This window comes from Mus caroli, unplaced genomic scaffold, assembly GCF_978045245.1.
Source record: "Mus caroli unplaced genomic scaffold, Mus_caroli_1 scaffold_13, whole genome shotgun sequence".
Lineage (NCBI taxonomy): Eukaryota > Metazoa > Chordata > Mammalia > Rodentia > Muridae > Mus > Mus caroli.
Genome location: NW_028227268.1, coordinates 55,082,652 through 55,104,304, shown reverse-complemented (window position 1 = coordinate 55,104,304; position 21,653 = coordinate 55,082,652). Strand labels below are relative to the sequence as shown.

The following is a 21,653-nucleotide window of genomic DNA, read 5'->3' as shown; positions in this document are numbered from 1 at the left end:
TATAAAATTTTAAATTTAAAAAAAAGTAAAAGAAATGGAACTGAAAGAAAAAAAGGAAAAGGATAGCACTTGGAAAGGAAGGCGTGGCTCTCACATAGCTTCACTCCCCCCGCCCCCAGCCTTTCATCTTTGCCATGATTGACAGATGCACGGGGCCAGCAACCAGCAGTTAAAAGCAGTAAATGTAGTTTGTGGCTACACTCATTCAGGAACACTGCCACATAGGGCTGCTATTCACGTGAGGACCTGATCCTGCTGGCTTCAGGAGAAACACCAAAGTGGGCAAGCAACTGACAACTTGCTTGACCACAATCATAGGCCAGGTTACAGACACACAGCCAACTCTCCCCCATGGTAGCCGCACACCGTGTGCATCAGGCTGGCACTCCAGAAATGAAGGCAGCAGGCAGCTTCTCTCCGGGGAGCAACTTCAAATCTCCAAATCTTTCCAGAGCTGGAAAAATAGAAACCTACTTGGCATTAAGGAGTGGTAGCTTTTTCTTCTGACTCCTTTATAAGCTAGGATACTGCTGGGTGTGGTAGCCCATGCCTGTAACCCCAGCACCTGGGAGACAAGGCCAAAGGATCGGGAGTTCTAAGCCATCTTCAATCACACGGGTGAAATCTTAGCCAACCCTTTTAAAGCTGGGCATGGTAGCCCTGACCTTCTGCTCACTCATCCCAGCACTTAGCAGGGTAGAGACAGGGGTATTCCCTTGAGTTCCAGTCCAGCCTAGTCGGCAGACCAAGTTCCAAAATCAATTAGCTATGAGTGAATGAATGAATCAATCAATCAATGAATCAATGACAAGCTGGCAGGAGCTATTGTATTCATCCACATCTCCTCCCCCCTTCCCCAGCCTTTCCCATAAGAAATCCTTTTGCCTGGGCCACTCACAGGAATTCAAGGCCCTAGGAGGCTTTGTCAGCAAGTGGCCCCAGTGGAAACTAGTTCTCTCCTGAGGCTATTTCAACATCCAGAGAAGTCATTTGGTCTCAGCAAGTGGCAGAATACCACACTGGCTTCACTTGGCTCAATGCCAAGTGACCCACATATTTATACCATTAATACTTGAAGTTTGAAATTACCTTGGTTACATCCACTACATTGTCTTTTCCAACTACTACAGGTTGCTTAAAGGCAGTAATTTGTGTATTTCGTGTCCTATTGTACCGACAGAGCCTGAAGCAGTATTTACCATCCAGTGAGGCCTGAGGATGTTTACAGTCAATTATGGTAAGTTCAGGGGACATCACTTAAGCAATCCTGCCAAAGATCTAAAAGTGAATCAAAGCAAAATTGCATCTCTGGAAGAACAAAGTCAAGGCCACAGACACAGAAAACAACCTGCCACCTGCCCTATTCCTATCACGTCTGCACTCAGTCCCCCAATTTCGTGCACAAATGAGATTTAGAGAATTTATCAAAACTTAATCAAATAGCAAGCCCAGTGACAAGGAGTTTTTCAGATGCTGACTTCTTGCTGGAATGAATACCCCGAGACCTGGGCCCCTGGGGTAAGCTGTTGATCTTACCCCAGGGGAAAACAAGTCACCATTCTGATGAGCAGGAAAGGCCAGAAGCAACCCATGGCTGGGGGCTGGGCCAGATGTTCCCAGGTTCCTTTAGTGGCTTCTTATTCAAAGATTCCCAGGTTCCTTTAGTGGCTTCTTATTCAAAGGACTGGAGTAAGGGCTTATACTTATTTGTGAAAGCAAGCAACTTAGTTCAAAGTGAAGCTCAGATTAGGCAGGGGTGCACTATCAAGATTAACAGCAGAACACAGGAGAGTACTTACAGGCCCTGCTTATTGCTTGAGGCTTCCTTTTATGGGGCTCAAAAGGAGGAATATGGTTGCTAAAAGGCCCAATAAGAGTGGTTCTGTTTTGATTGGTAGATTATGTCATGATATCATTTTCCTAGTGGTGCATGTCTCTTCCCATAATGCACCTGATTCTAATCATATGCCCCCCCCAAGTAGACACAGGTTAAGATGGTAGGAATTCTAACTTCACTTGAGGACAGTTTGCCTCCATGCATATGTTCTCAAGACCAGTTCAAACTGGATCAGCCTTTCCATTCTTTCCTGATAAATTGGGGATATATCTGAACAGAAACTGTTTAAGTTCTATTGCTGTGAGAGTAGGAGAAACTTGTCCCATTGTGCAGAGATGGGTGTATGTGTAGCTCGGTTAGGTGGGGGTCTGAGGCTGTCAGGTACATCGCTCAAAAAGGGGTCTGTGTACATGGAAAGGAATTGAGCTGCCAATCAATTGGTAAGTGCTGCTGCTGTTGCTGCTGCTTCTGCTGCTGGTGTGTGTGTGTGTGTGTGTGTGTGTGTGTGTGAGATCTAAACCAAGTCGAGTCTCAGGTTACTAAACCATCCCCAGCGCTTGCCTGCCCTAATTTGGTTTGAACGGATTATTTCAGAGTGGGCAGTGAGCAAAAATCCTGGCTCTGGTAACTTAGTAGCTGTGTGATCTTAGGTGGATTAAACTCTGTGCCTCAGTTCCTTCTTCTGTAAAGCAGAGTTAACAGTACCTACCCCAGAGGATTATAATGAGGGCCAGAAGGATGCTCAGTGGGTAAAGGTGATTGCCACCAAGGCCTGATGACATGGGTCTAGTCCCTGGGACACACATGGTGAAAGAACTGACTCCCATAAAGTTGTCCTCTGATTTCCACATGTGCTCTGTGGCACAAAGGTGCCATTGTGTACACACACACACACACACACACACACGATGTAACGGATCTTTTTTTCTTAAAACAACTGGGAGGCACTCATAATCCCGGAGTCTAGGTCATTCCAAGAGAGGCCCGGGTGCAAGCCTGAGTTACGACTCAGTTTTAGAGAGCAAAGCGAGATTGAGCTTGGTGTCAGCCAGGAGCCAATGATCAGCCACATCTTCCATATCACAATTTAAGAACTGAAGAAACTTGGGCTGCTAGGGAACTTGTAGCCCCCGGAGGGTCTGGCTGTTGGGTCTTGAAAGGCAAATTGTCTTTCTCACTGGGGAGAAGAAGGAATCCCGTTCTTCCTGATTTAAAAAAAAAAAAAAAAAGCTGTAGAGACATGCAACAACGCACACGGTGGTCTGGAGGACGACTGCATTCCTGTGGCCAGCAGTCTTGAAGAAATATCCCGTGAGAAAGGAAACACCCTCCAGAGAATGTTTACCTGAGAGGCTGCCAATGAGCTGCTGCTGGCCCCAGTCCTGGGTCTAGGCTTTGCAATGTCTTTGTAGGAAACAGTAAGATATTCCTAGACCAGGTCCTGAAGTGCGGGCAAATACACAGCAGCACACCGGCGATCACAAGGTCAGCCAGGCAGCCTCAGACTCACAGGTGCTGGCCCCTTCCAGAGAGAGAAAGAGGCCTTCCTTAGTCTCCTTCAGAAACAGCAAGTCAAAAGCTAGACACGGTGGCTCATGCCTGTAATCCTTCAGAAGGTTGAGGCAGGAGGATTGCCAAGAGTACAAGATTTGTATGGGCTACCGAGTGAGACTCTTGTCTCAAAAATATATACAAATTTAAAACACCTTTAAATGAAGGAAAAGAAAGGATGGATGGAGGCACAAATAATTTTAATTAAGAGCTTTTTTCCCTCAAGTTTCAGAAACAACACAGGCAACTGCTTTCTGATAGATAGCAACAAGCTGTGACTGACTGTGCAAAGCACCAGGAATGAAGTGAGTCACTTCTCAAATTTCAGTAATTCAGTCCGCCATTTGCAAGTTTCACAAACACAATTTTTATTAAAATTGTGCATAGATCTCATATATTTTTTTAAAAAAAACTTCTTTATTCTGATATCAAAATAGTTATCTTTTTAAAATACCGTGAAAAGCTGTAATACAATTTTGTTGCTATATATTAAATAACCTTCCTGAAATATCAGTCTCTTCTCTCCCATCTCTCGCCGCCACTGTCACACTCTATTTCTTATTCTTTTCTTTTTGGCATCTTTGACACTTATCCAAGACAAGCATGAAAAGGAAAAGATCTTTCTTACAAGCCCTTTATTTTAAGAATATGAAAGGAAAGAATGGGGAAAAGGAGGGAGGGAGGGAGGGGACGAGGGAGAAGAGGAGAGAGAGAAAGAAGGGAGAATAGAAGAAAAGAAGCAGGGCTTGTAAGCTAGGGGCACACAAGCTGGGAGAGTGAGTATCTGCCGTGACACCAGAGTCTTTTTAGTAGACTATGGCAGGCCCTGGACTTCCATACACCAAACACGAATTTTAGCCTTGTCATGATAATTTGGGCTTAGCAGCACCATCTAGTGGCCAGGCTGTATCAAAACCCAGCAATGGGAACCCAACCACTTTGACACTGGGTTATTGGAATATGACAAGAGTTACAGAGACCAAACTTTTCTTTTTTTGGGGGTGAGGCCACAAGTCAACTGGATTCTAGAAAATCCACTCTGGACACAAGAGCCTACAGATTCTCAGTGCACAGCGCCAGGGATGGCGGCTTCACACAACACTGAAATGTTCCATCAGAAGCTGGACTCGGGTAAGGATTTCTTTCGACCTAAGGAAAGGGTGTGGTATTTCACTCTCTGCAGGGTGCCATAAGAAATCTGTTCCCCAGGAATGGTCCTTTGTGAGGTGCCAGCTGTACTGGCTCGAGGGGGCCTGCTGGCTTTTCGGGGGAGGTGGAGAGAGCTGGGCGCAGATCGGATGTCCCTCTCCGTGTGATTGCCCAGGCCCTTGGCTGGGCTCTCTCGAATCCTGAGGGCAGGGGATGAACCTCGGGCCTGCTCATTCATGGCAGGGCTCAGCCGGTCACTCGCTAGGGAGATTGGGGGCGCTGGTGGTGAGCTCTCGGTCCTGACAGTCCTCTTGTGTTCTTTCTTCCAAAACACAGACTTCAAAAGAGTGAATGTCCCCTGTCCCCTGTCTTTGTCAGGGGCCCTTTCCTCCACGGCAGCCTTAGACTTCATCTTGGGTAAGGTACCTGGCCCATTGTCCTTAAAGTTTCTAAGCAAGCCAGTGGAGGGGGAAGGTGGGCTACTCTGGCTTCCCACCTGGCTACTTCCCTTCCAAGGGGTCATCTTCTGGCCCTCAGGGCGAGCTGGCTTTTCATCCCCCACTGAGGGCATCACAGTGAGGGGCAGATCAAACTTTTTTGGGAGCCTGATATCCTGACTTACATTCCCCGTTCGTGTCCTGGCAGTGTGCAGACTGTCATCTAAAGACCCCAGGGCTGGATGGTGGTTGAGGTGGCATGAGGAAAGGGGCACCCCAGTTGTTCCTTGCCCAATGGCTCGACCACTGTCTTCACTTTTAGCAGGAAGGGTGCCATCTGACCTCGGTGATGCTGACATCTCATCCCCACCAGCTGTACGAGTCAAGAGCGGCACAATGGACTGGCTGGTAGAACGGGGTCTTCTTCTGGACTCTAGGTATTCCACCAGTTCAACGGATGCCCCGGGACGTTTCTCCCTGTGTCCAAATGACCACCTCAGGGGCATGGTCTTGAAGGGCCCATGCCTGGATCGGGAAGCAGGAGATGCCTTCATGCTGATACTTCGGCCACCAACACCCCGAACCAAAGGTCTGGTCTCAACTCCTCCTGAAAAAGACACGAAGACCATGAGCACCTGCTAAGGGATACACGCCCTGCCAGCCTTCAAGCAATGGTGTATCTGGGCAGACACATAATCAGGTCTGGGCACAGTGACCATAGCACAAGCCAGATACACAGGGGTCCTTGCCTTTCAGGGCCACCAACGGTTTCATCCATGATCTCATAGAATTCATGTACACATTAAAAACCTACAGGGGAAGCCACAGGCCAAGAACACACAGCCTTTTTGACATCCACAGAGGATTGCTTCTAGGATCTTCTGTGGGTGTGCAAGTCCCCTCTAATACAATAATGCATATCCTTCCATGGACTTTACATCATTTCTAGATTATTTATGATACTGACACAAAGCAAATGCTATGTAAACAATTGTCATGCTATGTCCCTTAGGAAGTAATCACAAGAAAAAATTATCTGTGCATTTTTAGTAGATATTCTTCACCCTCCCCAGACACTGCCCCTGCCACCTCCTGAGCCTGCCTGCAGTTGACTGAATCAGCAGATAAGAAAATGATGCTGAGGGCTGACTACATCCACGTGCCTACAGCCAGACTACCGAGGGGTTCACTGAGTCAGCTGCCCTGAGATATAACATTATTATCATCTATCTTTAACTATGTCTAAGGACAGAATGTTTACCAAATGTCTCTTAAATTGGGTCAAAACTGGGTACTTCTACTTTAAAATGAAAGGATGTCTGTCACATTTCCCATACTGAGCCCAAAAGAAAACAAAGTAACTGTAGGTTTCATTTTGTCCAATTTACCAGTGCTGCCTTTGTGTCTTATTGTAGTTTGCAATTGCCTGTAAATAGCTGGGAAAGTGGTTTTGGTATATAGTCTTAAGTGAGTAGGTTAGAATCCTACAAGGCACGATGATTCAACTTGCAGACACATGCACACAGACACACACACACACACAATGTACTATGCATGCATGTGAAGACGGACATACACAGCAGGTTAGAGAAACGGATACCCAAAGTGATGAAATGGGGAGGGGCTGAGGAGTGTTGCTACTTCATTACTCACTTTCCTAATTCTTTTCTATAGCTCAGCCCTTCTAAAAAGAACATACGATGATCAGCATCCAGTGCCCTTCCCAAGCAGTGTCACCATCACCACACTGCTGAGACTGCTTGGCGCCTGAGACGCACTGCCCCTACTCCATGTAGGCTGCGTGCTAGTTGGTCAAGTACATAAGCACGGTGCTGGCAACCACAGCTGGCTGCTGACCATAAGTTACTCATGGAGTTAAGAGTGTTATCAGCTGAAGGCTTACATCCCTCCCAGTCCCTAAATCAAACTCTAACCCCAAGGTCATAGCTTTAAAACAGTGTCCTTATCAGAAGAGGTAGGAGGAACCAGAGTTCTGACTCTGCATCAAAGAAAAGGACTCACCATAACCCAACCTAATTGCCACCCCCCCCCCCCCCATTCCATCCTGCAGAGCCATGAGGAATAAACTTCTGTCACTGGTAAGACCCCAGCGTATTTCTGTTACAACAGTCCCAAAGGTCTTTGACAGACACTGACTTTAAAGATAATCAAGGACTTTGGCCACAAAACACCCATATGGGGATGTCCTGAGATGCCCAGGCACACAAGTGTGAGGTCAAGGAGAGCAAAAGTCACAGCGAATGCTGGGATAAGATTCTAAGTGCACAAGGACACTTAGTCTGCCCAGCAGCTGAGAAAGCAGGCCCCGGGGGGGGGGGGGGGAGGGAAAAAGGACTGAACCAGCCTCAGGCAGATAGCAGAGAGGATTCATGGGGCTCTCGCCTGTCGGGGGTTTCACATGCCATTTTTGATATCTGTTTCTTTAGAGCTTTTCTTTAGACTGGCTAGGAATAGACCTAATTCCACCCCAAATACTTTGTCATTTCAGTTTGCATTGACCTTGTGGCTCCGCCATTCAATCCCCACACCTGGGGAAAGATAAAACACAGCTCTGGAGGCTGGGGTGTGTGTGAAGTTTGCTTGTTCCTCGTCCACCGCCCTGAGAAGGGCAGAGAGGGAAGCTTTGCATCAGGAGGACAAAGCTGTGGCTTCTCGCCCTTCACCAGGTGGAGTGGCCTGGAGCCCTGGCAGGGAGCGAGAGGACCTGGTTGCTGCCGTAAATAACTACTTTTCCCCTCTTCCTGGTGTGGAAGGGCCCTGGGCCAGGGCTGACAGCAACCCACACGACACACACCCAAAGGACCCCTTCAGCTTGCCTCTTTTTGGACAAAAAGCACCCTTTATTTCTTTTCATCTATTTATTGCCCCATAACAGGATCTGAGGGAGTGGGGACGGAGAACCTTAGATAAACTGAGAAGTAAATGGTATAAGCAGAGAGAAAAAGCAGCAGGTACCTTTACGGGCATTGCTCACTAACCAAGCAGCCCGCCGCTTATCCAGTACTGAAGCCTTTCCTCTGGGAGATGGGTCATCAGGGAGCGAAGGAGGAGGATGGGATCCAGGAAGCCTGAGAGCCACAAAGGATCTAGTCTTTTTTGTTTTTTAAAAACATTTATTTATTTTTATTCTATGTGTGTCTGTCTCTACATATATGTGTACTGTGTGAGAGGCTGGTACCTGCCTACAGAGGTCAGAAAAGGGTGTCAGTCCCCTGGAACTGGAGTTACAGATAGATGTGAGCAGCCATGTCATTGCTGCGAACTGAACCCAGGTCCTTGGCAAGAACAAACATTCTTAACCACCGAGCCACCTCTTTCTCCAGCCTAAGGTGTACAGTCTTAAGCTGCATCTTCCTAGAGGTTGGAGACACCCTGCAATAGACAGTCATCTTCTCAGGCCCTACAGGACCCCTCTGTGGTGGGCTCTTTGTCTGCTGAGGCATATAGCCTCCAACCAACCACAGGGCGGCTGCTCCAAGAGATGCCTCCTCTGTTCCCGTCTGTGTACAGACACCTTGATTCTCAAGTCACTTCTGTTCCTTGGGCCAATGATGTGATCTCCAAATTGAGGTCACACCCTCTTCTCCTCATCCTTAGTTCATCTTCAGTGGGTCAAGTACTTTCAATATCCCTAAGGGTTTCCATCACATCTTAACATCCACCCATTAATTTATCCCAAAAATATTTAAGAAAAGCCTACTGTATGCTAAAAACTAATTATTTCAGTGCTTGGGAAAAAATACAAATAGAATCCAAGATGGTGCACATGCCTTTAATCCCAGCAATCAAGGAGACAGAGGCAAGCTAATCCCTGTGAGTTTGAGGCTAGCCTGGTCTACATAGTTTCAGCCCACCAGGGCTATATAGGGAGACCCTGTATTATAACAATAACAAAAATGCAAGTAGAAAGTGGCTGTGCCCTTGGGGTTTGACAAAAACCAAAACATAAGATATTGTGTAACACAGTGAGTGATAAAGGCTACAGTGAACAAGGTGGGGTCAGGAAGAAGAGGAGGGTGGGGCATGAGGAATGAGCAATATCTGAGAGACCTAAGTGAAAGAGGGAGGGAGGGAGTAAGAAAAGGAGGGAAAGGAGGAGGGAGAGAGGAAGGGAGAAAGGAGGAAGGGAGGCAGGGGGAGATCTGAGGAAGATGAGTTCCAGACTTCAGGAGCAGCAGATGCAAAGACCCTGGGGTAGAAGTGAACTTGCTGTGTCAGGTGAGCATCAAAGACAACCAGAGCTGGAACCCAGGAGAGAAGCGCCTGTGCTATGTGCACCCAGGACAGCTTCTGAGCCCCAATCCATATTTGAAGATCTCTGCCACTGACTTTGAATATAAAAAAAAGAAATTCCAGCCCCTCCCTGCTCCTAGTTAAGTTGTTCCGTTTGCTCTCATGTCTCCCGACAGCCTGGCAGCTACTTCTGCATGGACGGCAGAGGCAATCTAGAACAAACTTGACCCCAAATTTCCCTGTGGTGCCCGAGAAGCTCAGGCAATGTCTACAGACAGGCCAGGGCTACTCTTCTTCCTCTGAGACTACGCCAGTTGGACAGAAGTGGCAAGAGAAGGGCTGGATGTCAACCACCATCCCTTGGGAGCCAAAGTCACGGTCCCTTCTCTCACCCCAAGTGTCCCTTCGCTCTAGAGAGGGAAGAGCAAAGCCTTGTGGGCAGAAACAGAAAGAGCAACAACAGGGTCCATCATGGGTGTGGTGACTGACACCTAGAATCCCATCACTCAGAAAGCCGAGAGACTGAGTTCCTGGCCAACCAGCGTTCCACAGTGAGAGTCGGCCCCAAAGTAGAAAAGACAACAGAGAGGACCAGAAACAGAATAACTCAAAACAAAACAAAGAGCAGCAGCCGCAACAACACAGGAGAGCAGTTCCTAAAGACACAGAGCTGCGCAACCAATGACCCTGAGGGAGAGAGACAGCATCAGGGTGTGACCTAACCAGGCCTACAGGGTCACCGCTAAGATCCCATGAGTCAGTAAATAGATAAGAATTATCTCGCATCCCAGCAGGTGTGTAACCAGGAGCCTGCACCTGTCCCAGGATAGCTATAAATATGACTCAGCATACTTGTAAGTGAAACCGTCACATTAAAAGATTGGGCGCCTCTGCACTTGGAGCAAAATGGCAGTCATAAGACCACATGGGAAAACGGAGGAGAGCGAGGAGGTAGAGCCAGGAGCCACAGCAAACAACTAGAGGAATCTGAAGGCAAAAGACAATAAATCAAGGGAAATACAAGACAAAGTCCCAAAGAAAGGCCTGAGTGTGCAGAAGGAAGGCATTTGGGGGCGGGGTGGGGCTGAACACCCAGGCATGTGCTAGAATTTCTGAACTCTGAGGTCAGAGAGAATCTTAAAAACTTCCAGCCAGGGAGAACAAGAGACACTCACGTGAAAAAGAACACTCTGGGTTTCTCACCTGCAGCCCTGGGGCAAGGAGATCGTGGGAAACCAGCTACCGAGGCAGAAAGCAAAGAACTGCAACCCCAGAGCCCCAGGCCAGCCAGGCTACCACCCACTGGGGTGAAGGAAATACTTCTGGCTGCTAAGGACTTAAGAGCTCACGTGCCTGAAGGGTTCTGACGAACACTGGCAGAGCAGAGATCTCAGGGCAGAGGGCAGAGAAGACAAACACAAAACCACAGTGCATCCCACAGTGCATTCCACAAACTGTTCATCCTCCACGGGGAAGGCCAGGCAGCCTCTGAAGGTCAACTCAAGCCAAGTCGGGTACACAGGACCGGAACTCTAGCAGCAGTGGGGGAGAATCTAACTATTGCAGCACAATGGGGGGAAGAATCCCCAACGGGGCAGAGGGAGATGGAGGAAGGGTTTCAAACCTCTCATTGTGGGAAGAATGTCAGGGGAGAGGGAAGGGAAGGACACAGCTCCAGCTCCAGGGTTACTGGAGAAGAGAGAAAAGGCAATGAGGAAGCAGAATGCCTGGCAGGAAACAGCTGGTTTCTTTCTGCCTTCTAATGGCAGGAAAACGTGATTGATCGTCAACACTGAGAAAGCACACAGGAGCAAGGTAGGAAGAAAAGCAGAACTTGCAAATTAATTAGGAAAGGAAACCAACAGCAACCAACTCAACCAAGACCAAGACGAGGGAACAACAGGGAACAACGTAGTCAGGAAAGGAAGAAACCCAGCAAGGAATGCTTTAGCAAAACACTGCACTGGTTTCTCTCCTCCCATCCAGGGTGCTGGATTCTCTTTAAAAATAAATAAATAAATAAAGCATAGGAACACAACCAGGGATGGGGCTCAGTGTCACAGTGCTCCCTAGCAAGCATGAGAACCCTGGCTTACCTCCCAGTACCACAGTGACAACAACAACAACGAATTGGCTCTTTACTTTTGACCTCAAGAACAGGGAGCTGAAGCCAAAAGCTCAATGATGAAGAGCACATAGCTGCTAAGCACCATCCAGTCCAGGGGATGTAACGCCTCCTTCTGGCACCTAGGGGTAATGCATGCATGTGGTATATGTGCGTGTGTGTGTGTGTGTGTGTGTGTGTGTGTGTGTGTACATTATGCAAACAAAACGTAATACAGAAAGAAGAGACAAAATTATCATTGTGGAGTCCAAGGTGAAAAACAGAGACCAGATAAAGAACAATTACAATGATAAAAATCACAATTTATATATTAAAAAAATCCAATAGTCGGGAACTTTCAGACACTTACTACCAAATAGCTCCCAACACTATGCAACAATTATAAATGTTTACAGAGTACATGGTCACAGCCCAGCTCTGCTGAAGATCTCAATGGGTCTCCTTCATAGTCAGAAGGGAATGGAATCTAAAGCCAGGCCCAGTTGGCTCACACCCATAAACCCAACACTCAGGAGATGATGACAGGAGGTTCAGATTTATTGTTGGCTGTATCGTGAGTTCAAGATCAACCTGAGCCATAATATTTTGCTTCCAAAAACAAAAACAAAACAATAACAAAAAGAGACATATTTAAAGTGACACGGGGGAAAGGACTAAAGCAACCAATTACCTAATATCATATGACAGTAAGCGCTCAAGCCCTCAAAAAGGTACACAGAGCACTTATAAAATAACAAAGCAGACTTTCCTATGAAAGAAGATAACATTTGAGAAGCTCATTCTTGGACCATAATTCGCCAAATTGGAAACAAAGAAAAGACAACCGCACAGTCTTGAATACTTGAAATTCCCAGAGACCATCTCAAGGGGAATGAAAGCTGAAGTGACAGACTATCTGGGAAGGAAGAAGACCTACAAAGCCTTTAACGCCCAAGAAAAGCCACAGAGGATGATTATCAGGCTAAGGATTTGTCCTAACAAGCTGGGGACACCTAAGCGCCGGGGCCCTCTATTCACAACAGTCTCTGGGAAGGACCCCTTGGGAATAGATCTATCTTTCTTCCTTCCTTTCATCCTTTCCATTTTTTTTTTTAAACATAGTTACATCTTCCTGCAGTTGTAAAGGTAGGGTGTTTTAAATATTCCTTTGGCTCTCCAGCACCTCCTTTTCATATTTGCCCCAATTCTATGAGTTGTTTTGTTTTTTTAAGATTTATTTATTTATTTATTTATTTATTATATGTAAGTACACTCTAGCTGTCTTCAGACACACCAGAAGAGGGCGTCAGATCTCATTACGGATGGTTGTGAGCCACCATGTGGTTGCTGGGATTTGAACTCTGGAACTTCGGAAGAGCAGTCGGGTGTTCTTACCCACTGAGCCATCTCACCAGTCCCAATTCTATGAGTTTTAAGCCCCGATAAACTCTGTCTTAGTCAAGGTTACTATTGCTATGACCACACGCCATGACCAAAAGCAAGTTGGGGAGGAAACGGTTTATTTGCCTTACACTTCCACATCCATAGCGCATCACTGAGGGAAGTCAGGGCAGGAACCTGGAGGCAGAGCTGATGCAGAGGCCATGGAGGGGTGCTGCTGACTGGCTTGCTCCTCATGGCTTTCTCAGCCTGCTTTCTTATAGCACTCAGCTCTACTAGTCCACATACAATGGGCTGGGCCCACCCATATCAGTCATTAATGAAGAAATACCAGGGGGGAGGCTCCCTTGGAAAGCAGGGCTCTTCCAATATCCAAGCAGAAGAAATCTGAATGTTTTCATATTGTTGGCAGCTGAGAGCCTCAGAGGATAGTTGAAGGAGCCTGGAAGAAAGCTGCCATTCCTTGCCCTGGTCTGTCTGGCAGAAACAGATGCAGAGGCCATGGATTAATATATATGTGGGCCCATCCCATTGTAGGTGGGGTACCTATGTCTCTGCAGCATCCCCAGGGATGTACCTAACACTTCTCTGAAAACCCCATTGAAAATCTGGGCCATTCTTTGGAGATGCCTCTTAAAGGAAGGGTGTTCAAAACATTTCTCCATGGGAGAGAGGTGCCATGCCTTTTGACAGGGCTGAGATAAACCAATGACTTTCTCACAGGCAGTACTGACAGGAAGGAACAAGCTGGAACCCTTGCTTATAGGCACTCTCCCAAAGGTACAGCCAGAACAATGTGAGAAAAAGAAATACCTGGTGAAAGCAAGATTTGACTGCATCCAGTTCAGTCCCATGGAAATGAACTGTAAGGACTGGAACTGGTTCTCAAGACACACACACACACACACACACACACACACACACACACACAGACAGACACACACCTGCAGCATTCCATCCGGTGGTGGAATGGTGGGAACCCAAAATGCCAAACACCTGCACGTAAAGCAGAAGGCAGCAAGAAGACTCTCATCACATGGACCCACTCACTGCTATTGACTGGGACTCTGGGATTTGCCAGGAACTATGTTCTCAGATATAGTGATGGCTGAAGTACATGGAAACAAGCAGCTGGTGAGTGAGCACATAGACCAAGGCCCAGCAATTCCACCCCTAGGGATGGACTCAACGGAAACACAGGCATATGCACAGCAGGAGACATGAGCCCAAATGTCACAGCAATACAGGTCGGGATATCCAGAGCGCTTGGGACCAGAAGTGTGGAAGGTTTCAAATCTCTTCAGATGTTGGGATAGGTAGAATAATGGAGATAGAACCCATCTCTAAACATGAGCTTTTTTATGATATACATACATACATATACACACACACACACACATATACATATATGTATATATATACACACACATACATATATATACATATATGCCATATGTACAAGCATAAGAGTGATTTATGTAATAGTCTTAATAATTGGTACACAAGACAAGATTTCATGGTATGAAATTTTCTACAGATAATGGCATGATATTGGTAAGAGATTTTGTATTTTGAAGCATTTGGAATTTCCAGATTAAGTACACCCAACTGTTACTGTTGATTATAACTCCAAATTGGAAAAAACTCCTAAGTCTAGCCAAGAGAATAAAATGTGACCTGTCCTTACAATGTGGGAAAATCTGGTATGAGAGGCGGTGCCACCTGCCAAATGGTAGACGCCATCCAGAGATAAACCATCATGTGGGCCCCACAGAGACACTGCATGGATTCACAGAGAATCCACCAGTTCTCAGGAGTTGAAAATCTGTAGTAATTCAAGATACTTTCTTTGACCAGCAGAGGCCAGATTTCTCCAGGGCTGACATCTGTGCTAGATCTACAGAAACTTCCACTCCCTAGTGAACGTATGGAGAGCAGAGGTTGATGCCCTACTTCACCCTTCACCCTTTTTCCTAACCCCTGTCTTTGCTTTTAGCCTTTCTCAATAACTTCTGAACAGAGAACTATGAATCTCTGGGTTGATTTTATTTATAAGTAAAATAAATAAAAGAAAAAAAAAAAAAACCACGCACTGCTATGCACACCAGGTGCACCTCCCAAGAACAGTGGTAAACAAAATAAGGCAAACAGAAAGCCCGTACGCCATATGGCTTCACAGGTAAAATTCATCCTTGTAAACGTGCATTTTTACATATAAACCAGACTGACTACAGCCCTGCTCCAAACTCTCCAATAGCTACTCACCGTGCCTGGAATAAAGTCCAACAGGTGTGTCACAGTTGGCCCCTGGCCATCCTTTACTTAACACAGTAAAACTAATCTGGCATAGATTCTGAGAGAGTGGGAAGCAATGAATGAGATAGGTATGAGGGCGTAAGGACTCCAGAGCCACTGATCTACCTTCCTAGCCTTCTACATACCCTCCCTCCTTCCTCCCCTCCCTTCTTCCTACGCCCTTCCATCCTCCCCTCCCTCATTTCTATCCTTCTACCTCCCTCCCTCCCCCCTCCCTCCCTCTCTTCATTGGTGTTGGGGACTAAACCTAATGCGCAGTGCATGGTAGGCAAGTGTTCAGCCATGGAGCCACACCTCCAACACAAAACTCTCTACCTCTTAACCTGGACCATAAATATGTTCACTTTATTCATCAGATGTGCACATATAATTAGGGTACATATTTACTAGTAGTATATTAGTTTAGTAAAAATACCTGCATGTTTTATATAATATGAACTCATAGCGGATATGCTTATATATGTTAAAGTGCATCACACATTAATGCCACAATCACCAATGTTAGCGTAATGTTTCTATATATGTGATATTTATATTTGTATAAATTTCTATTAAGATTTTATATTAAAAACTAAATTAGGAACTAAAGGAAACATACAAAATTTTTAAATTTAATTTGGTCTTTTTGATATATGGCTTCTCTATGTAGCCTTGGGTGTCTTGCAACTCACTCTGTAGACCATTCTGGCCTTGAACTCCCTGAGACCCACCTGTCTGTCTCCCTGCTGCTGGGATTTAAAGGTGTGCACTACCATGCCCGACTGAAAATGTTAAGAGTTATGAGACCACTTTCCTTTGCCCGAAGAGACACACATACACAGACGCACACACACATGCAGAGACTTGTGTCTATAACCATCCTGTCCTCTGCTTTCCTGCAGTTTCTCCGCTGGATGAGGTCACCTGAACATGAGCATGCTGTCAGCTCTTTCAGTCCAGGAAAGCAGACACTGTTCTGAGCCTGGCTTCCTATGCAGCTTCAGCTACTGGCCTTTAACCACGCCGCATAATGAAACACACCCGTGCCATTATTTTCTGCACTGAAACTGGGCTTCTATTCCCTCCCCCCCAGAAATGCCCCTGGGAGAGTCACTGGTGGCCCTTCAGCCAGACAGGTGCTCCACATCCCTTAGTCCTGAACACAGTTAGCCCTTTTCCAGCACTTGGGAGCCTCACCTGGTTTGCTCCCCCTGGCCCTGGCCGCTCTTTCTCAGCTCTATCTCCACCTCCACTCAAGCCCTGCACAATATAGCTGCCAGGCTTGGTCTCCAGTCTGCATTCTGTGCTAGCTTCCTAATCCCCATGGAGAGCTCTGTCAGCCTGTGGCTTTCAGTGCCTGTGTGCTGGTGACTTTAGTCTTTGTGTTTGTGGTCCTCATGCTGCTACGAATACCTTGCTGGAGTCTCAAAATCCCTGTCCTAAATCATGTGGCTTCTTTCAAAACTGACCCAGTTCCTACCCAACTTTTTCCTATCTTACCAACTACACAATGATCCCCCTTGTTAGTTATACCTTAAACCAAGGCCAAGGCATTCTACGTCATTTTCCTTCTTTCATATGCTGCATCCAACACCAGCAAATTCAGTTAGTTCATCTACCATCTGACCATCTCTTCCTCGACACATGCAGCCAGACCTTACAACCACAGACAGTCTCCTAATAGGCCTTCTGCCTGACATACATGGCTGCCCCTGATGGATTCTTCCTGCAGTGGATGGAGTAGACTTTTAAAATGCAAACTTGGGGGGGGGGGGGGCGCTGGAGAGATGGCTCAGCAGTTAGAACATTTGCTGTTCATCCAGAGGACAGAGGTTTAATTCCCAGCACCCACATATTGGATTAGAACCTTCTATAACTCCAGTTCCAGGGAATTTGACGTCCTCTTCCAACCTCCAAGGGCACTAGTCACTCCTCACATGGTGCTCATATATCCATGCATGAAAAACATTCCAACACATAGCATAAAACACACACGCACACACACACACACACACACACACACACCAGGGCTGGAGAGATGGCTCAGTGGTTAAGAGCACTGATTGCTCCTCTATAGAACCTAGGGAGGACCCACCTCACAACTGTTTGTAACTCTAGTCCCAGGGGGTCTGTCTGACACCCTCTTCTAGTCTGAGCACTGCACTCATGTGATGCACAGACTAACACGGAAGCAAAGCACCCACACACATAAAATAAAAATAAAGGTTAAAAATGTAATTTATAAACCATATTGACTACTGCCCTGCTCCAAACTCTCACTTACTATCCACAGCACTTAAAGTCCAAACGGCACACCGTGAGCTGCCCATCCACTCCCTCAGCCCTCCTCACTCTGCTCTCAGGCTGTGGTTTCTTCTGCCCCTCCCCCGACCCCATGCCCATAGTACATAGCGTCTGCAATGAACATATTCCCAGTCTTCTGCATGAGCATCAATCCTCTTCCCCTGCTGAGGCCTCTACTCATGCCACCTCCCCCATGTAACAGTCAGGGCTCCCTGTATACTCCCCAGCCTCTGCTAGCTCCTTCCCATTTCACCTCTTTCCCTTTGCCCCTGCTTTAAACTGCATTGCTGTGTTAGCTTTCCTATCGGCTCCATGAGGTACTAAGCTCTGTGGGAACAGAAAGAGGATGCATAGTGGTTCCTCAGAGCTCATGAAGATTGGCTCCTGAAGGTGCTCAAATCCCTAGTAGAAATTGTTGTAGTATTTGCATGTAACTGACACATGCCTCCTATGTATTTTATATTCCTGTACATTCCTGTATGCTTTAAATAACCACACAGTTCCCTGTCATACCCAGTGCAGTATAACTGTTACATACATAGTTGTTATTGTTGGGAAATGACAAGAAAATACTCTGCCCATGTTTACAAGTCTAATTTTTTTTTCTGTTACCCATCCATGGTTGATTGACTACCAATACACAACTTGTGGCTCAAAAGAGCCACTGTGCCTGTGGATGGAGGAGGATCATGGATGGATGGAGAGGCAAGTGAGTGTTAGGAAGACCCCAGCACACCTCTTATCAGAACCAACTTTCTGTTCACAATATGAGGTGCCAACACTTTCACAATGAAAAGCAGGGGAAAAAAAAAAGACAGTCAGTCTAACCACATACCCTTGTCCTGGTGGCAGACACCATTGGTGAAAACAGGAGAGTCGGGTACCCGGGCCACGGAGGGGCAGGGGGCAGAGCTCCAGGACAGCAAGCTTCCCCTTGTGCTGTTGTTGAGGCTCCCGAGTCTCATGAGCCAATGATCAGACAAGGAGGAGCTGGTGGAACCTGCAGAAGAAGCAAAAGAGAGATCTGGATCTGGCACATCTCTGAGGAGCCTGCAGGAAGGTGGAGAGTTGTTCTACCACCAGGTTCCCAGGCCCACCCCAAGAGTCCCAAGATGACTCCTATCTTTCAGCCCTGGACTAACAGAACCAGAGGGGAACTATAGAAACAAGGGTGAAGGCCAGAGGGGAAGCCAGCAATGGGTTCCAATCCTTGGAACCATGATGTCTAGTGAACACAGGAAAGGTGGTTCCTTGGTGCATTCAAATGTCTTCTATGAAATTATTTGTTGCCAACCCTAGCTTCCTAAATGGGACTACTCTTCCAGAGCCATATTTCTAGGATTTTAGTAGTCACAGCAAAAGCCATTGTCAGAGTGATAGCATCTGCCCCCTGGACCCATGGCACCAGATCCTATAGGAACACATGAAGCTCAACCAAATCTCCATAACGGGCATGTAAGGATACCTCCCTCTGGCCATCTCTAAGAGGTTTATTATTGTTAAACACTACATATTACTTGAGGAGTTTCCTGAGTAGCCCAGGCTAGTCTAAACTCATGATCCTCCTGTCTCAGCTTTCCCCTGGGATGAGATTATAGGCATGAGTCACCATGCCTGGATCTACGTGTTTTATTCCTCTCTCAATGTCTACCTTCTATAAATGGACGGCAGGCTTGAGATAGTTTTGATTCAAACCCAGAAGACTCTTCATTTTCTCTGGCTATTTTCCAATAATGATTAGGAAAAGAGTGTGGGGTGTATGTGTGTGTGTGTCCCAATAGCACATGTGTGGAGGTCAAAGAAAACTTGCAGGAATAGGTTTAAAGGATCAACTCAAGTTGCTAAGGATAGTGGCAAGTATCCTTACAGCTGAGCCATCTCCCTGGCCCAGGACATCTCAACTCTTAATATGACCTCCAAACCCATCCCCTCCTGAGCTGTGGCACACACCTCTCATGGAGCTGCTGGCTGACCAGGGAGGGATGCTGTTCCGCTTCTGGTAGAACAGGATGTAAGCCCCCCTGGTGTTGACCTCATCCTCTCGCAGGGCCTCCACTGTGCTGTCGTCATAGCTGTACCACTGGCCGTCCAGGGAGTTCCGGCAATAGGCTGTAAGGTTCAAACCCCAAGTTCAATGCTTAGAGCCCCAAGGCAGGAAGATGCTCTCCCACCAGCAGAGCTCAAAATGGAGATGCTTAAAGTAGGACGGCAAAATGTCCATTTTTAGCTAGAACTGATTTCTGTAAAAACTAGAAAAAGACAAGTTCCCCAACCCGGTTATCTTAGCCAGGATTGCTCACTGGAAGGTGAGTGCACACTGTCATCTCGTCCAGCACAGTCTCTCCTAACACGGGGCCTTGAGTTACAAGGTCAGCCAGTACCATCAACTACCGCTCAGCCGATTATACTGAGATATGTCAACGTGCACATCTCTTGATGGCCATGGAAGAGAAAAGTAAGTCTCCTGGTTGCCTTTTCCTACTTAAGGACTGGAGCCCAACATTTACAGGAAGGTGAACATGATTCTGACCACCTCCAACCAGCTATAAACACTTGGCCCTCCAAGCCCAGTGCACAGCCCCCAGACCCACTGGTCCTGAAGTTGGCCAACTTTTAGTGATTGGCCAGACCAGCAAATACCCCAGGCCTTAAAAGAGTGTACAGAAATCAGTTCTAGCTAAAAATGGACATTTTTGATTTCCTATTTTAAGCATGTCCATTTAAGCATGTATGAGAAAGGCACATACAAGTTAGCTACCTCCATTCTGAAATTTCCCCCTATCAAAAGCTTATCATGGAGGAAATGACACATCAAAGGTTATTATTGCAGCAATATTGCAAAGCAAAAGAATGAGTGTGTGTGCCCTAATCCTCTGTATATCAGTGTGGAAACCACTAAGCTAGATCATGAACTGAAAAAAAACTCAGCTATGGATTTATATTCAAATCTTGTGCTTAAAAATGAGTGGCAGAGTGAAGCTAAAGGCAGGCTCTCTCTCTCTCTCTCTAACTCATTATTGGTTCTTTGTGAATTTCACATCAGACACCACCCACCCTAATTCTACTCATTCCCCCTCCCCTTATAACCACCCTCTACATTTGCAACCTCCCTAGCAACAGAGGGGAAAAACACTCATTGTGGAAGCTATAGGGTGTCACAGTGTGTTTAAGGGTCTCTCTTTAGGTTGTCAGTTTTTAACAATTTTTTTTTTTAATTTTTAAAAATAAATACAAGGGCATTTCCAGAACTGAAGAGCAAGCCTCTGCCTCCCGAGTCCTGGTGAATGAAAAGACCCACACAGAGGGGCAGCCTCTGAAATTCCAGGGCAGCAGTGATAAAGGACCTGAAAGCTTCCAGAAAGAAACTGGATCCCAGAAAAGGAAAGGAAACTGGCTGCCCCATCTCCCAAAGCAAGAGTCTTGTTCTTACCCCCACTCCCCATGGAACATCCCTGTCCAAAGACTATGGGGAAATGACCATTGAGCTAGAATTCTATGTCCAACAAGGCTGCCAGTCAAGGGTAGCAGCAAAGGCATTTTAAGACATGTGGTGACTCAAATGTACTCCCATTGCCCTCTCTACGGAGCCACTAGGTGTGCTCCCCTATATGAAGAAGCTGGTGATTGTCTATGATCCCCTGTATGGAGCACCTACTACTGCCTCTTTACTAAACCAGCATACTCCCTAACCGTATGCTAAGTGTTTACTCATATACCCATCGAAAAAGTGGTGCTCTCACTCCTCACCAAAGAAATTTCTCTCCGCAATAGAGAGAACTGAATACGGAAAACCACAGCTGACCAAGCTGCAGAGAACAAGAGACCATGTGGTACCCAGCCCCAGCTGGATACATCTACAACACAGCTCCCGCACCTAGGGCTTGGAACACTGAGGAAGGGTGGGTGGGAAGACTGTAAGAGCCAGAGGAAAAGGAAGTCTGCTGTGAGACTGCTCCTGGAAATGTCAGGGAAGCTTCATCCATTAAGTCTCAACCACACGGCTGCCTAAACAAGACCAGAACAGGGACAACAGCAATAGGCACTCTAACACGGAGGGAGTGAACCTCATAGGGCCTCCGCCCTAGACAAAGAAGGACAAGCAACTGAGGAAAAAACAGTCCGTCCCAGGGAAGAGCTCCCCCTCCCCCCATTGCTTATCTCATACCAAGTGGTCAGGTCTGAGATCACACATAACATAATATAGACTGAGCACATTGTATTCCATGTTTAGGAATATATGTGTATATACACATATACAATTAAAGAAAAAGAGACCATGAATTTGAGAGAGCAAGGTGGGAGTACATGAGAGGGATTGGAG

General features: G+C 46.6%; 1 protein-coding gene across 2 annotated transcripts in view; it reads right to left on the bottom strand.

Moving 5' to 3' along the window:
• Positions 1-3,614: 3,614 nt before the first annotated feature.
• Usp43 (ubiquitin specific peptidase 43) overlaps positions 3,615-21,653 on the bottom strand; it is a 62,137-nt gene continuing 44,098 nt past the window's right edge. For both annotated transcript variants that reach the window (XM_021177353.3, XM_021177354.3), the window contains exons 13-15: positions 19,283-19,441; positions 18,168-18,332; positions 3,615-5,581 (exon numbers count right to left, since the gene is read on the bottom strand). In XM_021177353.3, coding sequence (XP_021033012.1) covers positions 4,503-5,581; positions 18,168-18,332; positions 19,283-19,441 — 1,403 coding nt within the window. In that variant the 3' untranslated portion in view covers positions 3,615-4,502. The remainder of the gene's footprint in view (positions 5,582-18,167; positions 18,333-19,282; positions 19,442-21,653) is intronic.